The sequence below is a fragment of the Pelmatolapia mariae genome, linkage group LG1 (assembly GCF_036321145.2).
Source record: "Pelmatolapia mariae isolate MD_Pm_ZW linkage group LG1, Pm_UMD_F_2, whole genome shotgun sequence".
NCBI lineage: Eukaryota > Metazoa > Chordata > Actinopteri > Cichliformes > Cichlidae > Pelmatolapia > Pelmatolapia mariae.
The window spans coordinates 3,988,724-4,009,318 of NC_086227.1; the positions used below are offsets into that span (position 1 = coordinate 3,988,724).

Consider the following 20,595-nt stretch of genomic DNA (forward strand, 5'->3'; position numbering starts at 1 on the left):
TTTCATTACATACATTTTATTAATAACTAAATTTCATTATCTGTATCTTTACCACACATTTGACTGCATACAGGTACTGCAGATGCAGTAAATGGATAAATGTTACACATTGCACTACGCTGGACATTCAAGGCTAAGATTCAACATACTGTGTTAAAGGCAGGACTGGACCGGGACAAAAAATCAGCCCGGGCATTTTGGCTAGAGACCAGCCCACCAGGTATTATAGGAAAAGCTATAAAGCCTTTGAATGGAAACAAATGCTGTTGTAAAAACAAGAATTAACCGTAATTCTTTATCTTAGTATGTTCCAAAATGGAGGATATTACTATCGTTGGTATGAAACGCTTGCTTATTAGTTAACTTGTTAATCACAAGTCCTTGGTGAACACTTTCATATTTTATTTCATTTTTTATACAGTGAAAATTAAACATTACATTTACATTACATTTTTACGACTACTCTTGAATTTTTGCTGAGTTTTATGCATTTATTTGTATCAAAATATTTTTACATAATGACTTTTTTGCACGCGTCAACAGCGGACGTACGTCACAAGAAGGTCAGAGGTCGAAGTTTATTGCTGACGTAGGAGCTTCGTGGTAGTTGGAAGATTCGCGGGAAATGTCTGAAAACAAGTCGGCTCTGACGTGAACGCGTACAACTTCAACCGGAGTTTGTAGTTTAACCTTTCAGACTTACCAGATAAAATATCAGTGTCTTCATATAACGTACGCCCTGAAACGGAGAGAGTTTTAACGTTGGCTTGCTTAACTGAGGAACTCCACGCACACAGCATTGTCAACGACGCTAATCGGTTAGCTCAGCGGTAACAGTCCTCCACAGCCTTTTAGCAACGATAACGGCTAAATCTGTTCTCCTAGGACGGCGGAAACAGCGGCGCACATACAACGGGCACAGATAAATGCACATTAAACAGTGAGAACAATGGCAGAGAGGCCAGAAGACCTGAACCTTCCCAACGCGGTAATCACCCGCATCATCAAGGAGGCGGTGAGTGTGAACATCGAAACACGGTAGCAGTCACAATGTCGCGCGTGCGGTTGGTCTTTTTGTTTGTTTTATACCTGCTGGGGATGGTTAAATACGCTAAACAAATACACGACGTAATTCTGGGAGGTCGCCGGTGACCCAGGTTAACTGTTTTTTTTTTGTTTGTTTTTTACGTTAACCGGTTAGATTTGTTTACGTATTCCACTCTCCGTTTTTCAGATGTTCCGTCCGCTGTCTTTCTGTAACATAAATAACGTGCTGACATTTCCCTCACGACACCATCGACCAGCTCGCCGGTGTTCCAGATTATCTGGCGTCGCGAATTAACTGGTGACGGTCGAACAGACGTGTGGTAGACTTGGTTTTCAGGAGCCGCTACCGACAAACCAGCAAATAAACACCAAATATTTCATCTGTGACATTTGTGAGGTTACCTCAAACACAGTCCGTCCTGTTGCTGTTAAACAACAAGATATTTAAAAATGTTGCGAGTTTACCTGGTGATATTCTCATGCACGAGGTGACTGCGAAAACAGCAAACAAATAAACGTCACCACGCCAATGCTGTTTACAAGACGGCAAGAGTAAACGATCTGGAGAATCTCGTCTTCGTTATCGTTCCCCTCGTATGTTTTATTACTCCGATTTCAGCATTTTCGCTTCACAACTAAAGCGTGCAGTTTGTGTGTACGCAAATGGAGTCGAGTCAACTGTGGCCAAGTGTCATAGTCTACAGCCAGATTAACTTGTAACACACATCTGCACCACGTTTGAATTTGTTTCATGCACAATACGTTTGTAACTTTCATTTTTTTCTGTTTGTGCGTCTTACAAATAAACCTTTAAACTACATGAAATGGTATTATGTATGTATTTTTGGCCTACATCAGTAGGAAATGCCAAATTATATACACAAAGTTATAGAAGTCACCATTCCCATTGTTCATCATGATTTTAATATTTTTTTTTCCATAACAAAGGAATATGTCTTGAAACAAATATATTACACATTAAAATTTCACTAGTGTTGTAACATCACATCCTGTTAGCAAAGTCTGCCTGCGTTTGTTCTCTGGAAATGAAAATTTTGGTCCAATATAGGTAATACATCAACATGGCTGGAGAGAGTTGGTAGTTATATACAGTCTGTATAAGTGTGATTAATTTAACAAACATTTGTAAGGAGATGGCAGTTACTGTGAATTGTTTCTGTTTTTTCTGGACTTGCCCTGTACAGAAGGCGACTACAAATGTTCCGAATGCTAAATAAACAGAAAAAAAAGATCCCTGTTGTCTTTGCGTAATGACTGGTTTTAGTCCTGACAATCCACGTTGCTGGCATTGCATCTTTCCACATGTTTGTGGGTCGTCTGGAATGCTCCAGGTGTAAGTGCAGCCGCTCAGCCTCTACTGCAGCTGTGTTACAAGTTAATCTAGTAGTAGGCTATGGCACTTGGCCACAGGTGGCAGTAGTGGACTGAACTCCATTTGAGACTGCTCCAGCTGCTATGTGATACGTCAGTCATCACTTGCACCATGTGAAAGTTCTGGAAATTAAATTATGAATATTCTTAACTTAGCTTTAAAACAAAAAAATCTAACTCACCTCAACACTCAAACACATGACAAACTAACTGACACACTTGAGTCACTCACTTTCTTAAATCCACTCACTCTTACAAGCTCTACTCAATCACACTGGCGCTGTTTATTACTAATCACTGTCTAACTGCTGTAAATTCACAGTAACCGCCATCTCCTTACGAATGTTTGTTAAATTAACCACACTTATACAGACTGTATATAACTACCAACTCTCTCCAGCCATGTTGATGTATTACCTATATTGGATCAAAATGTTCATTTCCAGAGAAAAAACACAGGCAGAGTTTGCTAACAGGATGTGATGTTACAACACTAGTGGAATATTAATGTGTGATATATTTGTTTCAAGACGTATTTCTTTGTTATGGAAAAAAATATAAAAATCATGATGAACAATGGGATTAGTGATTTCTATAACTTTGTCTATAATAGTTGGCATTTCCTACTGATGTAGGCCAAAAATGAATACATAATACCATTTCGTTTAGTTTAAAGGTTTATTTGCAAGACGCACAAACAGAAAAAAATGTAAGTTACAAACGTATTGTGCATGAAACAAATTCAAACGTGGTACAGATGTGTGTTACTTACACTTGGCCACAGTTGACTCGACTCCATTTGAGTGCACACAAAGTAAAATGCACGCTTTAGTTGTGAAGCGAAAACGCTGAAATCGGAGTAATAAAACATACGAGGGGAACGATAACGAAGACGAGATTCTCCAGATCGTTTACTCTCGCTGTCTTGTGAACAGCATCGGCGTGGTGATGTTTACTTGTTTGCTGTTTTCGCGGTCGCCTCGTGCATGAGAATATCACCAGGTAAACTCGCAACATTTTTAAATATTTTGTTGTTCACGAGCAACAAGACAGACGGACTGTGTTTGAGGTAACCTCACAAATGTCACAGATGAAATATTTGATGTTTATTTGCTGGTTTGTTGGTAGCGGCTCCTGAAAAGCAAGTCTACCACACATCTGTTCAACCGTCACCAGTTAATTCGCGATGCCAGATAATCTGGAACACTGGAAATCCTGTTCACCTGCTTAACAATGCCTGCTGATTCAGAAAACACAACTACATTAACTGGTGACAGTCACAGTTTAATGTGGGCAGCTGCTGATCAATATAATATAACGCCCCTCAGAGTTCTAAACAGAGGCATTTTCAGAGTTCTTGTTAAAATCAAGGTGGGCCTGCAACTGTAAGTAGACCACTTTCTCCAAAACTTTAGACAGGAAATGAAGCTTTGAGATTGGCCTGTAATTGGACAGAACAGTTGGGTCCAGGTTATGTTTTTTAAGAAGAGGCTGAACTATTACTTGTTTAAAGCATGATGGGACACAGCCTGTAGCAAGGGACGTATTAATTAATCTCAGGATAAAAGGCCCAACAGCATTAAAAGTGTTTTTAAGGAAGCTTGGGGGGAGACAATCAGAGGGGCAGTATGATGATCTAAGGTTACAAACTACCACAGTCAAGTCATTAAGGGAGACAAACTGCTCTAAGACAGCTGAGCACATAGGAGAAAGACTAGGATCTGAGGTAGCAGTTGATGAGACAAGGGCCCTAATGGATAGAATCTTGTCGTAAAAAATGCTAAAAAAACAATCATCACAAATACTTGGTGAAGAAATGACTCCAACATTATCACGCGAACTAAGAAAACGATTAAGGACATTAAAAAGTACCTGAGGTGTGTGACTGTTTACTGACACTAAGTTTGAGACAAACTGTGTCTTTGCAGTTTTTACAGCTTCTTGGTAAGCAGAAAGATGAGTCCTTAAACTCTGTAGAGAAATGTGCAATTTGTCCTTTTTCCATCTATCGTCTATAGTCACGTGTAAGGGAGCGTGTATGTTCATTCAACCATGGCTCTGATAATTTCTTAGCGCGCACAGTCCTGAACCGAGCAATAGAGTCCAAAATATCAGTGCAGGTAAAATGAAGAATGTCCGAAAGGTCCTCAACACTGAAACAGTTGGAGTTCATTATTCCAGAATCCATAAAGGCAGCAGAAAAAGCGGGCGCTGTTATTGCATTAAGCGCTCGCTTTTTGCGCACTGGGGCGCACGGCTTATCTACCGAGCAGCGCAGCGTTAAAGTGAACAACACAGGAAAATGATCGGAGATGCCCAACTCTGATATTTCCGTGATGCACACATCCAGTCCGTGGGAAAGTGCCAGGTCTAGTGTGTGACCTTTTTCATGCATGGGACCGGTAACCCACTGGGTCAAGTTAAAAGAGTCAATAATATTTAAAAAGTCCTTGACCAGAAGTTTAGAGTCACAGCAGTCATGGATGTTAAAATCACCAAGGATGAAAAAACTGTCAAATTCAAGAACAATTCCAGCCATAAAATCTGAAAACTCTTTGATAAAATCCTTATTAAACTTGGGAGGACGGTATATGAGGGCACACAACAAAGGCGCAGCAGAGCTCAGGTGTAACTCAAACAGCTGGAGTTCAAAACTAGAAAATGAATCGTGCTGTAATGTTTGATGGCAATGAAATCGAGCGTTGAACACGGTGGCTAAGCCTCCCCCCCTAACAAATGTCTTGTTTGCTAAAGATCTTACATTTAGTAGAGCCATTTGAAGGGTGTAGATTCTAACATCTGATGCTCCGGCTTGGTGAAGCGTGCGAAGATTTCTGTGGTCCACACCACATCCACGGGTCCGAGGCCGCTTGGGGAAATAAAATGCTGAGAGCCGGGGATCAAGTGTCGTGGGACAACAGGCAGGATCCATCTAAAGATGCACTCTGCTGGTCCAGTAGTTCCACGGGAAGCACGGAGAAGAGCTCTGACTTTGATGAGTGTACCAGCCCGCTTTCCTCGTTTCCGCGGGCGCTTCTTCCAGGAAGCGGTGTAGGAGTGTCGGCACAGATAGGCTGAATACGGGGCTCAAAAAGTAGTGGAGGAGGCCCATAATCATCTCCTCACGCCGTTTGTTTTAGAGCCAGATCATATGATGCTTTGATTTCTAAAAGTAGCTGGTGATTGTACACATGCAGACCAAGGGCATTTTGGGATAATATAGAGAAGGATAAAGCTAGCAAAAGCCAAAGCAAAGCTGCAAGAGTTGACGGATGCAATGTCGACAGACGTGTCGCCGTGCATACTGCTGGCGCCATCTTGTCAGGGACAAACACACACAAACATCCTCCATTCAAGCAGAGGAGAAGTCAGCAAACACAAGTCATGCATGAGAACTGGCGTTTTTGAGGTTGCCTATAGATGGTGTTTAATTTAAACAGTTGTCATTCACACTTTTACTCTGCTGATAAGCAAATTGCAAAGCATCAAGTCAACCAGCAATAAAGGACATGATAATACTCCTTTTTTTTTTTTTTTTTTTTTTTTTTCCCCCAAATCTCTTTATTTGGTTTTCCAGTTTTCTTTATCATAAAGGCGACAAAGATTCAAATATAAATGATTACATTAAAAATTAAACAAAGTAAAAAAAAAAAAACCCAAAAAAACAACAAACAACGAAAGAACGTTGGACAGAGGATGCTATTTATCGAACTACCAATGAGGCTCAGTGATCATTTATATCTGTACAGTATTGAAGAGATCTATAAAAGGTTGCCAGGTTGAATGGAATTCCTCCAACCTCCCCCTTAATAGGAGTTTATTTCTTTCCAGCTGCAAGTGTCTCAATACATCTTGTATTAACGCTGATGTGGTAGGAGGCACCTTTTGTTTCCAATTTAGTAGAATTAAACGGCGTGCCAGCAGTGTCACAAATCGTATCACATTATTTTGGGTGGCTGATAGGTCTACAACAACCGGCTTCACTCCGAATAAAGCACAGATTGGGTCTGGCTTAAGTGTTTTGGTTTTTTTTTTAATTTTAGACAAGATATGAAAGACATTATTCCAATATGTTGCTATACAGGGACAATTCCAAAAGATACGCGCCAGTGAAGCAAGTTGCTGTTTACATCTTTCGCAGGACGAGTTTACATTGGGGAACATTTTTGACAAATGGAGTCTATGTAGCACTTTAAACTGTAAGAGTCCATGACGAATACAAACAGAGGAAGAGTGTACATTTTCCTGGGCTTTTGTCCATTGATTGTCTGTAATTCTCGTACCAAGGTCACACTGCCAGGCCTCTCTCAGATAGTCAAGTGTGACAGTTCCATCCAGTTGTGACAGTGCATTGTGAATTTTTGTTATTAGTCCTTTCTGGAGTGGATCAAACTGAAATAAGTTATCTAAGGCAGAGTCTGGGGGCCGATCTGGAAAAGATGGAAAAAGCCTCCTTACAAAGCTTCTGATCTGTAAGTATTTGAAAAAGTCATTACTGTGCAAGTCAAATTTTTCTTGCAGTTGCCGGAATGTGGGAAAAACCTTATTGATGAATAAATCCTTTATTGAGTGCAGCCCCTTGTGGTTCCATTGGAGAAATGAAATGTTTGAAAGTGATGGTGTCAATGTTGCGTTATTCGTGAGTGGAGTTAGTATGGAGGCTTCCTTCCACCCGAAATGTTTCCTTATCTGTGTCCAGATTTTAATTGTATGAGAGACTACAGGATTTTAAAGTCATGTTTAGGGATAGGGAGAGCTGAATAGATCATAGCTTCTAATGAGGAGGGGTAACAGCTTTCATTTTCCATCGCTGTCCAGTCGGCCCCCTTAGTGTGCAACCAAAACGACATGGAACGAACATTACATGACCAATAATACAGACGGAAGCATGGTAATCCCATCCCTCCCTGACATGTCGGTCTCTGCAGGTAGCCTTTTTTGATTCTTGGATTCTTTCTGTTCCATATAAAGTAGGATATTAAGGAGTCTAATTTATTAAAAAAAGGCTTTATTAATCACAATAGGGACACACTGAAATAAAAATAAGAATTTGGGAAGAATATTCATTCTAACAATGTTTATCCTCCCTGCTAGTGAAATTGGTAGATTAATCCATTTGTCTATGTTATTTTTGGTTTCATCATATAATTTAGAGAGATTATGTTTGAATAAACCATAATAATCCTGAGTGATATTTATTCCAAGATATTGGAACTGATTAGAAACCCGAAATGGTAAGGTATTGAAACTACTTGGGTTACCTATTGCTTTAGAGTTGACTGGGAACAGCACACTTTTAGATAAATTCAATTTGTATCCTGACACTTCTCCAAAATTCTGCAAAATTTCCATGATGACTGGGACTGATGTTGCAGGGTTAGAGATATACAGTAGTAAATTATCTGCATAAAGCGAGACTTTATGTTCTGCTTTTCCCCTTCTGATCCCTGTATATTCGTCTGTTGAGTGCAGTAGAAGAGCTAAAGGTTCAATAGCTAATGCAAAAAGCAGAGGTGAAAGAGGACAGCCTTGTCTTGTTGAGCGATTCAGATCGAAGTAGTCGGAGTGGACATTGTTTGTTTGTACTGACACTTTTGGTTGGATGTATAGTAGTTTAACCAGAGAAATAAATTTAGGGCCAAATCCGAACCTCGACAGGGTCAAGAAGAGATAATCCCACTCGACCCTGTCGAAGGCCTTCTCCGCGTCTAAAGAAAGCAAAATTTCAGGATCAGGATTATGCTTGTCTTGCGTATAGATAATGTTTAAAAGTCTTCTAATATTAAAAAACAGCTGCCTGTCTTTAATAAATCCTGTTTGGTCCTGAGATATAATCGTTGGCAGAACCGTTTCCAGGCGTGTTGCCAAAATCTTTGCAAGTATCTTATTATCTACATTAATTAAGCTGATCGGTCTATATGAAGCTGGGTCTAAAGGATCTTTTTCTTTTTTATAGATCAAAGAGATGCTTGCCTGATATAGAGTCGGCGGAAGGGCTTTTTTGTCCAGCGCCTCATTATATACTTCTAGTAACAGGGGTGAGATATGGTCTTTAAAGGCCTTGTAAAATTCCGAAGGATAACCGTCTGGACCCGGAGCCTTGGAGTTCTGTAAATTATTTATTGCTTGCTGTATCTCTTGTATAGTTATGGATTTTTTGAGTTGTTCTACTTTGTCTGGGTTGATCACAGGTACACTAAACTTGTTAAAGAACATCTCAATTAGTGCGGGGTTCTTTTTTGATTCTGAGGTGTATAAGTCTGCATAGAAACTTTTGAATATACTATTTATCTCCTTTGGGTCCCTCGTTATTTGTCCCGTATTGGTGCGAATTTCTGTGATCAATCTTGTTGCTGCTTGTCTCTTGATTTGTTGTGCTAGAACTTTACCCATCCTTTCCCCCTGTTCATAATATTTATATTTTGCCTTGGTTAGAAGCTTAACTGTTCTTGTAGTATACATCAATTCTAAATCAGCTTGCAGGGACAGTTTCTTCTTGTGCAAGACTGTTGAGGGCCGCGCCGTGTGTTGTCTGTCTACTTCCTGTATCCTGTCTTTTATACGACTTTCTTCTTCTCTTTGTTGTTTATTCATTAGACTCTTCCGCGAAATTAACTGCCCCCGAATGTACGCTTTTAGTGCTTCCCACAAGGTAGACTTGGTAATATCCGGAGTGTTGTTAATTGACAGGTAGAAATCAATTTGGTTCTTAATGTCTTCTATCCCCTGTTTATTTGATAATAAACTATTATCAAATCTTCATATCTTTGTTGTGTGATTGAACCCGAGGGCTAGTTGCAAAAGGAGGGGGCTGTGATCCGACAACATTATTGTGCCATATTCACAGTGCTTTACTGACGGTAGAAATTTAGAATCGATTAAAAAAAAGTCTATCCTGGTATGTGTCTGGTGGACTGGAGAATAGAATGAATATTGTCGCACATTAGGATTCTGAACTCTCCACGGATCAATTATTCCATAATTTCCCATAAATTCCTGGATGGCCTTTGCCGATTTAGATATTTTGGCTGGTCTACTTGATGATCTATCAAGGTTAGTATTTAACACCAAGTTAAAATCACCTCCTATGAATAATTGATGAGTGTCGATATCCGGAAGCTTTGATATTATCGACCGTATACATTGCTCATCGTCCACATTTGGAGCGTAAATATTTACTAACATAACTAAATGACCATAAAGTTTGCCAGTTACAATAACATATCTACCCTGAGTGTCTGGTAGTATTTTTGCTGCCGTAAATGGTACTGATTTTTTGATCAGTATGGCTGTGCCTCTGCTTCCAGCATTAAACGTAGAGTGAAATATTTGTTCTATCCATTTGCATCGTAATCTGTTGTGGTCTTGTACTTTTAGATGCGTTTCTTGCAAAAAGATTATATCTGCATTTACTTTTTTTAAGTGAGCTAAAATATTTCCTCGTTTCACTGGCCCCCTGAGTCCCCTACAGTTCCATGTTACAAAGTTGACAAGATTTTGTGGCGCTCTTTCAGTAGAGGTACCAATAGTTATTAACTGTTACTGAGTGGTTGATGGATCTTACTCTGAGCTTTCTAAATGTGAGCCTCTGAAATTCACAACTTTCTTGAACCAAACTAAAGAACAACCTCATGAACTCAAACCAGAACCCTTTCTTCATTTGCAGCAAAATTGAGCTGCAAATGGAAAAGAAAAGAAAAACAATTTTTGTCCAGCTTTTTACAGGCTGTAGACATCAGACTTACCACTAAACTCCTTAAGATTGTCTATTATTATATACTATTCCCTCCTGGGTCATGTTGTTTGTAGAGATGGCAGCCACTGTCCCTCCTAAGCGGTAGATGTGGCTGGACTCTGGACATGGGTACTGACGAACTTCTCTGCTTCGCGCGGATCTGTGAATGAGTGCTTGGTGTTGTTCACCGTTATAGTCAGCTTCCCGGGGTAGTACAGACTGTACAGGATGCCAGCATTCCGCAGTTTCCCTTTCACGGGGTTGAATGATGCTCGAAGTTTGCTGACCTCGGGATTCATGTCAGGGAAGATGTGTACAGGTGATCCTTTGTAGAAGAGGCGGCCTTTTTCCCTGGACAATCGCAGAATCTTCTCTCTGTCGGTGTAGTAGTGCAGGCGGACTATCATGGCTCTTGGGCGCTCCCCTGTCCGTGGTTTCGGGGCGAGGGTTCTGTGGGCTCGGTCTATTATAATAAGCCAATCATCATCTTCTTTCCCGAGCACTTCTAAGAAAAACTCTGCCATGAAACGGCTGGGGTTTCCCCCTCAGCGTCCTCATTAATGCCCACCACACGCAGATTTTTTCTGCGGCTTCTATTTTCTAAATCCAGGCATTTGACGTGCAGCTTGTTGTAATCTTTCTTTAGGGTCTTTCAGTAGAGGTACCAATAGTTATTAACTGTTACTGAGTGGTTGATGGATCTTACTCTGAGCTTTCTATAACACAAACACACTGGCCACGGTCCAGATGAAAAGGAATACCAAACCCTGTCAGTTCCAGGTCCTTGCCCCAGTACACAAGTGTTCCTCATTTCATGTTTAAGTGAGTCAAGCTTATAGCTTGTTAAGCTTATAGCGCTCTCTAAGGTTTGTGTACCTGAGTCGCCTTCGGATTTCACCCATTCTCCCTCTTTTCCTACATGAAGATTTTCCGTACAGTCTGAGCTCTGGAGGAATATTCACCGGCTTGACTCAGCTGATAGACCATAGTGACAGGAGGAACCCTCATCTAAGAATGAGTTTACATGTTGGTCGTGGCCTGGTATTCATTTATTTATTTAAATCCAAGATACAGTTCTGCTCAAAAGCAAGAGGACATAAGACCACAAATAACCTCATTATCAGTAAACCGGCTGACCCGACCCATCATTTTTGGCAAATACTGGAAAGCACATCTGGGGTGGTACCGGAATTATATAGAGGGATATAAATGTATATAGATTCCATCTCCACAATGACTCCTAATGGCCACGTTTGCTATCATTACACCTTACTGTAACAAGCATAGCATATGTAAGCATATATGTCTCTCTGTATATTATCTCCTAACCTAATGGGCCAGTCTCAACAAAACTTTGTACACATACGCAGGTTATTGACATCTATATGCTTTCTTTTTTAAAGCATTTATGATAAATTCCAGTTGTTTTGATTTTCATATTCATCATCACCTGTGAATGTAAGCTACATTACATTCTCTGTTTTTGTTTGTTTTTATGTTCAGTGGCGATCACCCTTATGTAACTTCACGGTCACCACTCGAAAAAGTAAAGCAGTCAGAAATGTGTTGCATTAGAAATGCAGAGAAGCATGGATAAGAATTGCACAGTTCGGGACAGAACTACTTATAGTACTAGACTATCAATAATTATGATTGTGTTGTTGGAGAAAAGATAAATGATTATTGCAGGCTTAGCAGGTTATGCTGTGAATAAAAGGTTGTGAATTATTATGCTCTGCCTGACTCAGCTGGTTATGTTTATGGCGTTCCAAACAGGTGTTGCCAACAGGGAAGATGCAAAGTGCCCTCTGGTGGGCAAATTTTGTAACATGAACTCTTATAACCAGGTTAAATGATGTTACTCTTGTCCCTTGTTTCTTTATTGGCTGGTATTGATTGACTTATATATCAGTCAGCCTCATATTGAGTTTTGGTGAACAACCACCAAATATAAGTTCAACACTTGGAATCGTCTCCAGATGCAGCTTCATTTGCTTGTTATTTCATGAAAAAATAATTTAATGCAATACTGGCAAACCCCTTATGGGCCTTTGTTGGCTGACTGTGTTTTCTGATAATGTGTATGTAGTGTAGAGATGGACCGATCCGATATTAAGTATCGGTATCGGTCCGATACTGACCTAAATTACTGGATCGGATATCGGCGAGAAATTAAAAAATGTAATCCGATCCATTAAATATCAAAAAAGCACCTCACAAAACTTGCGACACGACGTAACTCGGCTTGTAACCGTAGCACGTCGAAGCAGTGTGCTCACGTGATAGAGCGGCTGTGTTTATTTGTAGCCTCGCTAGCAATCCAGCATTTCATCTCCGAGGAAGTTATCCCAGAGAGAAGTAAAGCAAGTGTGTAAGTTCATCTCTGAATGTTTGTAAAGCGTACCTACGTTAAGCTTAACAACCGATATATGGAGCCTCTTCTCTCTCCCTCTCTTGCTGCTACTTCAATCGTGAAACTGCTTAATGATCAGCTGATCGGCTTTTCTGTCGCGAGTCTGTCTCTCTTCTTTGTTTTTGGCCCACTTTGCACCAGAAAGAGGAAACCAGCGGCTGAACAGCAGCAGCACGTTTAACCTTGATAAGCTGTTGTTAGAATTTATTTAATATTACTTTCTAGACCAGGATCCTTTTCTATGTAGCTGACGGCTGGTAACTGTGCAGGGGCGGATCTAGCAAAGTTTAGCCAGGGGGGCCGATAGGGCATTAACAGGGAAAAGGGGGCACAAAGACATACTTATCTTTCTTATTCTCATTTAAAATGTCTAGCTTTTAATAAATAATTATCTGAATCTTACACCCAAAGTTTTAATCTGATGTAAAATGTATAGAAGTCCATTACTGTATATAGTAACTGTTAAGTCTAATATACCCTAGTAAGCTATAGTACTTTTTCCTTTGGGAAAGTACCATCTGTGCAGTCTGCAATTCTGTAGAAGAAAGATGTTGAATATATTTAATTATTCTTGAAAAATAATTTATTTCTGTGCATTTTTTTCACACTGCATCAAATTAAAGTTGATTACGTCGATTAAGCATCATGAGGTGGAGGGTGGGGGTGGTTCCCTTTTTTTTTTTTTTTTGCTGGGAGTTTGCAACCCTATTAGTTAGGTTGCTTAATATTTCTGCTAAGTACTTTTTAAAATACCAGAATAGGAAGGATGGAGTAGGTTTAAGTTTATTAGATTGATCAGTATTGCTGAACTATGAAATATTTTGGGTGCAGTGTATTTTTTACATACAGGTATAACAGAATAGCTTTAGTGTTGTTGTTTATTTAAACTTGAGTATGAACTTATACAAAATGCAGCAAGATATAAAAAAAAAACAGTTTTATTGATTAAAAAACACACTATATCGGATTCATATCGGTATCGGCAGATATCCAAATTTATGATATCGGTATCGGTATCGGACATAAAAAAGTGGTATCGTGCCATCTCTAATGTAGTGTACCCTTGAGATAACACTTCTGTACTGTTTGTTTTCAACAGCTCCCAGATGGGGTGAATGTGTCAAAAGAAGCAAGAAGAGCCATATCCCAAGCAGCCAGTGTGTTTGTGTTATATGCCACCTCCTGGTAAGAATTAATGAATCCCATTTACATAATGTGATAGACCACTATTTATTTATTTTAGCAACTATAATAGGGGCGGGTGATATTTCGAATATACTCGCTGTATCTCGAGTTTTTCCACGTACGATGATTAAAATGGCTTAAACGTAACCATCGAGTATAGGTTGCCATGGAAATATTAAGCATTTAAGTCAGTTTTTATTTCCTGTCACACGCTGTGAATTCATCATTAACCCCCCCGCCCAACACTGCCCAATGCACTGAGCATGTGTGTTTATATATATATTTATATAGAGAAAAATATGTCAGAGTACGGTAATTTGCAAAACATGCTGTAAAACTATTGGCGCAAAAGGTAGCAGTACCACGAAATTATTCCACCAGCTGAAAAGTCATCCACTGCAAAATTAAGACTGTTTTAAACTCTGCATGTGAACGTCTCCCCACACACCAAAGAAAACTTTGAGGTTTCTGTGGACCACACATGCTGATATTTTCTTTAAAAGAACAAACAAACAAAAAAAAAACCCTGACTTCACTGAGGCTTACACTGCAGCTCACCCCCTTTGCCCCCAGGGGGCGTTGGGGCTCAAGACATATTGCGAAATATAGGGCTTTGGAGTTGACGTCATGCCGCAGTGCATTGTGGGATCGCGGCGCCATGACAGAAGGCCACAAATCAAAACAAACACACTGTGTTGGAAGCAGGACTGTCAGAACCATGCTTAAAATCAGCGCAAAAGACAAAGGGCTGTATCGCGACTGATTGCGCCCAGACGCCAAGAGACGGTATTTGGAAAAAATAGCGTGCATCGGTAATGTGGACCCGTATGAAATAAGGCAGTGGAGCGGAAACCCAGACAGCCTACCGCCGTTGTCCTATCCCGATATTTTCGCGTACCTTGTCTGTGGAGTCAGCGCATACACGGCGAATCATTTTTGGAATTATAAATTCCTGGAGGCGCACATCTAATTCTCAAACGGTTGGGTACAAGATTTGGCCGTTTTTAAGCCTCCACGTTGTGAGTACGTTGACCATATGACCAAGATACAGCCAGAGGTTGCACATAACATTGACTTCTCCTCAGCAGCTGCCCCCAAAATTGCTCTAGATGAACGATTCACGATTGATGCCAGCTGTGCGTTGCCATGTAAATAGTTTGCATTTCATGTGTACCTGCACATGTACTTGCTAAGTACATGTGAACAGATCTTGAATTAAAAAAAAAAACAAAAAACATACTTTTCATTTCTGTTTTATTGAAACTACTTTACAGAAAGTACAATTATTTACAATGAACTGTACAACACAGCAGTTTTATGAATATTCAACAAGAGCAAGTTTCATTTGGCCCTGGTTTGACAACCACACTGGGGCACATATTCACCAAAACACAGCACACCTTAACATTCTTATCAAGCAGTGTTGTGTCTTCACCCTCACATGATATGAGTAACTCCTGTCCACAGCCTCCATGACATGGTGATTTTGTTGTTGGTCTTCTGTCAGATCTTCATCTATTACTTCTGCACGGGGCACACCTTCATACTCTGCAGCTGCATAATGAAAGCATGTAAGGTAAAATTAGTGCATACACATAAGGTACATGTACACCAGTATTCCAGGTGCGTGATTCATCTGAAAGTTATGTGCAGATTAGCGTACAATGAGTGCAATTTTGTATGTTTTGGGGGCAGGGGTTACCTCCGATGGGTGCTCTTTTTCGCTTTCGTTGCACTCACCTTGCGTGGCGGTCCGAGTCTGACCACTGCAATCCAAGCCCGACGTCTTCGTTTAGTAATATCGGATACATGAGATCCCTCCCGTTGCCTCCAGGAGGGGAAACGATGAAAAGAGAGCCCATTTTCCAGCTTCTTGCCTTCCCTATCGTGTGATCTAACGTTGCAACCGACAACACAGTACGTACGAACCATAGCTGATGCTTCCGTGTGCTTCGTTTGGCCTACTGTCATGGTGGGAGGGGGCGTGGCCCCCCTCCCGTGACATCACGCTCCAAAGCCCTATATCATGTTTTGCGGTACAGCCACACACACACACAAAAAAAAAAAATTGCGATGTTACATTTTCCTCATATCGCCCAGCCCTAAATTATAATGACTCCGACATACATGCATATATATTTATATATATTTTTTGTACTTTATTTATTCGAAATTCTCTTTTTAAATTTTTTTTATACATAGAATAAAAGTGTATCAAGAGTGCATGTAATTTTGTTGTGCTTTTGGCACGACAATAAAATAAATTTTTATTCTAATTTCCAGCACAGCAACAAGCTAAGAATGCTATGATGTGAATGTTAATTCACAAACATTGAATCAAACAACTGCTTCAGTTTAAATGTGTTTTATTGTTTCCCCCTGCTTTTTTTTTTTTTTTTTTTTTTTTTTTTCCCTCAGCGCAAATAATTTTGCTATGAAGGCCAAGCGAAAAACTCTGAATGCAGGAGACGTCTTGGCTGCAATGGAGGAGATGGAGTTCGAAAGGTTCCTGGAGCCCCTCAGAGAAGCTTTGGAAGGTGAAACTTTGAAAATGCTCTCAGCTTTTAAAGATATTTTAATAAGTCCACAATAAGTTCAGTGACATCAGGACTTTTATTCATTTCCTTGTGAAGTTGTGAAAACAACACTAATGTATGTATTAGGGATGTTTTTGTGACTAGTTTCTTAGGCGCCTAAATGAGGGGGACAAAAAGTAAACTCACCAGACTAAAACTGAGAAACGCTCAGATATCAAGTGAAATTTGAGAACGTTTAATGGAGAATGTCAAAAACTAATAACGGACATCTCTAAAGCTAATATACACTCTGATAGTAAGTTAACTTTAATATTTATTTATTGCCCCAAACTTTCTAAACAGAGGCATTTTAAACCATTTATCACATTCTTCAGTAGTATATCATGCTTTTTAACAATGCAGCACCTCTCATTGTGCATTATCAACCTTACACATTACACTCCAGACAGACAACGAAGAAGAAGGAAAACACTTAAAACACACTGATGTTAAATTGCGACTAAGTAGTGTGGTGCATGCATTATAACTAATAGATGTAATCTCTCCAGCGTGTCCCGGGTCTACGCTGGGGCCGCCTCCTGGTTAGACATGCCCATCTGGAGCTTAGCTGGCTCCTTTCAATGCGGAGAAGTAGCAGCTCTACCTTGAACCCCTAACCCAGTGGTTCCCAAACTTTTTTTGCTGGGCCCCCCTTTGTTTTACAAGAAAAATATCCCCCCCCCCCCCCCCCCCCCCTTCACGCACGCACACACGCACGCACACACACACGCACGCACAAACACATCCTCCAACCACACACACCCATATTTTGCTCCATTGGGGTTTATTTCACACCTCAAACATTTAGTAAACAATTAAGCAAATACAAGTCATCTGCAGGTAGTAAGAAAATAAACTACTAACTCTTTTACGCTGCGTCCGTACGTACACGGGTGATTTTGACAACGCAGCTGTTTCGTCCACACGTAAACGGCGTTTGGAATCACCAAAAACGGAGATTTTTTAAAACTCCTTTTTTGGGTTTATGTGTGGACGAGGAATACAGAGTTCGTCAGGCAACGTCAAAGGTGTGTGCCTTTTTCCACGTCACGCTGTGTGCCACGTTATTGTTTACATGAGATGAATTGCAGAATGGCAGATGGTCAGATTAACAGTATTTTGTCTCTATCTGCAGGTTTTACACGCTTACATACACACACGCAGTTACTGTCCCTCCATTTAGAAAGGCAGAGGCGTCACGGCGTAATTATTTTACGTGTAGTTGTTCTTTTCCTGTGTAATAATATTCAACATTGCTATCAATACATTTTTCAAAAAATGCCTCTCTGTGCAAAATGGGTTTAAAAACATGAACAACTGTGGGATACTGTATGTCCGTGATTTGAACCCAGGGAACAAATCCTGGCAGGACCAGCCTGATATTATTCATATCCCGCTGTAACTTTACTGTATAAAGAGCTAATATCTCCAAAATGTCAGGAGTAGTTATTTATTACAACAAGTGTTTGTGAACTAAAAATCAAGAATGTGGGATACTGTTTGTCCGTGATTTGGACAGCCCAGCGCTGCTCCCGACACAGGGGAAACCAATTATGCAGGGGAGACCTACCTCGGCACTTGTGCAGGTGAAACCAAAGGGAAGATATGCTTCACCATATTTTCTAGTCTTTGGCTTAGAATGAAGTTGGTTTGGAAACATATTCAGCTATGCTTCATCTCCTGCTTTGCGTTTGTGTGGGAGCCCCGTGCTAGCGTTGTTTTTTTTGTTTTTGTTTTTCCTTTTCATGCCATGCCCCCCGTGCAATGGCTCTGCGCCCCCCACACTTTGGGAAGGTCTGCCCTAACCAGTGAGTGAAATCCTCACCCTATTGCCCATCCACCTTTCAGAGAAAGCTAATTTCCTCTTGTATCCCTGATCCCATTCTAATAGTGTTAACAAAACACAAGGCCTGAACAGATATATGGTCTCTCAACAATGATGCACTACCTGGTGGCAGATAGCTGCATAGCAGCAGTTGGGCATTGCTTAAAATTTTGACAAACATTCTAAATCATCAATAAACTGCATGGATGAGTCTCCTTCATGAAAATCAAAACCTTGCAACAAGGGAAATGGCTGCACAAAAAGTCATAGACCGATGTTCACGTTATATTTTCTTCGTTAGTATTGAGTTTGCAGTTTTGGCAGACAGTGGACGTGTCCGGTAGTTTATTGGAGTTACAAAAACACATCTACGTGATTTTAGAGTATGACGTGTCAACATTAAAATCACATTTATTTTTTAGTCAGTGTCATCAATTATGTCAACAAATCATCATCGCAGCCCTAAAGTAAAATATAATTAACTGCAAGTAACAGCAGGTGTTTGTATTTGTCAACAGTGTATAAACAGGGACAGAAGGGAAAGAAGGTGTCTGAGCAGAAACGGAAAGATAAAGAGAAGAAGGTCGACACAGAGAATAATAAGAGCAGAGATGAGGAAGGAGAGGACGACGATGAGCGCATGGAAGAGGAGCCTGAGGTCGAGAATGAAGCAGAGGAGGAGGAAGAGGTGGAGAACTGATAACATTCTCCCCACAGAGAACTCCATCACATACTCTGGGATAATCCCTGGCCAAACGGGATATGTGTGCGTGCAGCTCAGCGTCACCATGTATCAAATGATAATGAAATGTGAGCTGAAAACGGGTGACTTCTAGCCTGAAAACATGCAACACAAAGCACAAAGAAGCCACCTGTCTAGATATGTCATGTGACCTCCAATTTTGGATAAAAGAATAACAGACAAAAAAAAGAAAGAAAAAAAAAGAAATGCACATTTGTTTCTGCTCCCTGACGTGACAGTTTTTCTACATGACAATGAAGGGAATATGTCTGGATTTCAGACAAAATAAAACATTTTAAAAGATGTCATCTTGTTCAAACGTCTCCAAAAAAAAGTATATTAAATTGCAATAAATAGAATTAAAAACTGTGTTACCTTTATGTGTTAAGAATTGAAAAGACGAAATGAAATCACTGTGATTTCTTTGCATAGTCTCCTAAGCCAAAGTTCTGAAAGTAGAGTTGGAACACGTGTTATCATATAGGAACTTTAAGGCAGATTCTGCCAACATTTGGATTTAAGTCTGCGAGATTGAAGTTGTCACTAATATTGGGTACAAAAATGCATATTTATGGCTTATCCCACAACTACAACTGATGTGCATTGAGACAGTGTTTGTAGTGAACTGCTGTTGGGTTTTATACCTAGAGAAACTAGTTGTTTTGTTGTTTTTGAACAATTTATACTTTTGTAGACTTGTATACAAGTGGCTAAGATTTTTAATAAATTTGTATAAAAAGCAAACTTGCAAGCTTTGTCTTGATATAACAGGTACCTTGGGCAGCTTCTAAAAAAAGCAAAGGTGGGGCTGTCTCTAACCAGGTAATGCATGTCCAAATGGTAAATAGTCTGGCTTTTGTATAGTGCTTTCCTACTCTGTGAGCACTGAAAGCACTTTTATACAACTTGCCTTATTTTCCCACTCATACATGCATTTGTCCTCCTTTTTTCCAAGTAAGTGTTTTCTAGCGTTCACGCAAATTCATACTCTGATGGATGCATTGGAGAGCAACTTGATACCTTGCACAAAGATATTCAGTATGCAGACTGTGTGCAGTTAACCTTCCACCAACCCTCTGATTAGTAGATGACCTGCACTACCTTCTGAGCCTAAAGGATGTCAGCTACTAGCCACTTTTTAGCCCACAACATGGGCTAAAAATTGGACAATAGGGAAAAAAAAAAAAGTTATCTGGTCTAATGTTTCGATTTCTACTGTGACATGGGCACGCCATGCGGCCAATCGCATGCAAAGGCAGACTGGGATCATACCATTTTGTGAAAGAAGGAAACAGTGTAGATGTACAGGCCAGGTAGAGAAACAAGGGAGTGGATTTAAATGCAAGGTTGTCAGGAAAAATTGAAGAAAAGAGTGAAAATGTAAAATCAGCAGCATCTGGCTGCATTTCAGTCATACTGAAGACTGCAAAGCTGAGTGCAGAACTGATTAAATTAGGAGCTGGTTAAAGTGATACCTGTTTTTGTTTTCAGCTATTTTCCATTGTGGGGTTGACAAAAGGCTTCTAACTTGTTCTGATGTATGTTCTCTCTAGCAGTAGTAAATGTCTTTTATGAAAACACTGAATAAAAAATGGCGCCCTTGTGGAACCCCGCAGGGTAGGGAGGCAATGTTAGAGAACCTGTCTGTTCTAACAGAGATGGTCCGATTAGACAAGTAGG

At 40.1% G+C, this 20,595-nt stretch overlaps 1 protein-coding gene across 1 annotated transcript; it reads left to right on the top strand.

Annotated features, from left to right (window-relative positions):
• The first annotated feature begins 576 nt into the window (after nt 1-576).
• On the top strand, nt 577-19,653 carry pole3 (polymerase (DNA directed), epsilon 3 (p17 subunit)). Its single transcript, XM_063476819.1, has 4 exons — nt 577-1,015; nt 13,687-13,772; nt 16,191-16,309; nt 18,692-19,653. The coding sequence occupies exons 1-4, from the start codon at nt 950-952 to the stop codon at nt 18,871-18,873; spliced, it is 453 nt and encodes a 150-aa protein (XP_063332889.1). The 5' UTR covers nt 577-949; the 3' UTR covers nt 18,874-19,653.
• Nucleotides 19,654-20,595: the final 942 nt, after the last annotated feature.

What these genes read in the sequence shown, in the direction of transcription:
- pole3 (XM_063476819.1), top strand. Translation starts at nt 950, where the DNA reads ATGGCAGAGAGGCCAGAAGACCTGAACCTTCCCAACGCGGTAATCACC. An exon ending in GTGTTATATGCCACCTCCTG is followed by an intron (nt 13,773 to 16,190) that starts GTAAGAATTAAT and finishes TTTTTCCCTCAG; the next exon opens with CGCAAATAATTTTGCTATGA. An exon ending in CCTCAGAGAAGCTTTGGAAG is followed by an intron (nt 16,310 to 18,691) that starts GTGAAACTTTGA and finishes ATTTGTCAACAG; the next exon opens with TGTATAAACAGGGACAGAAG.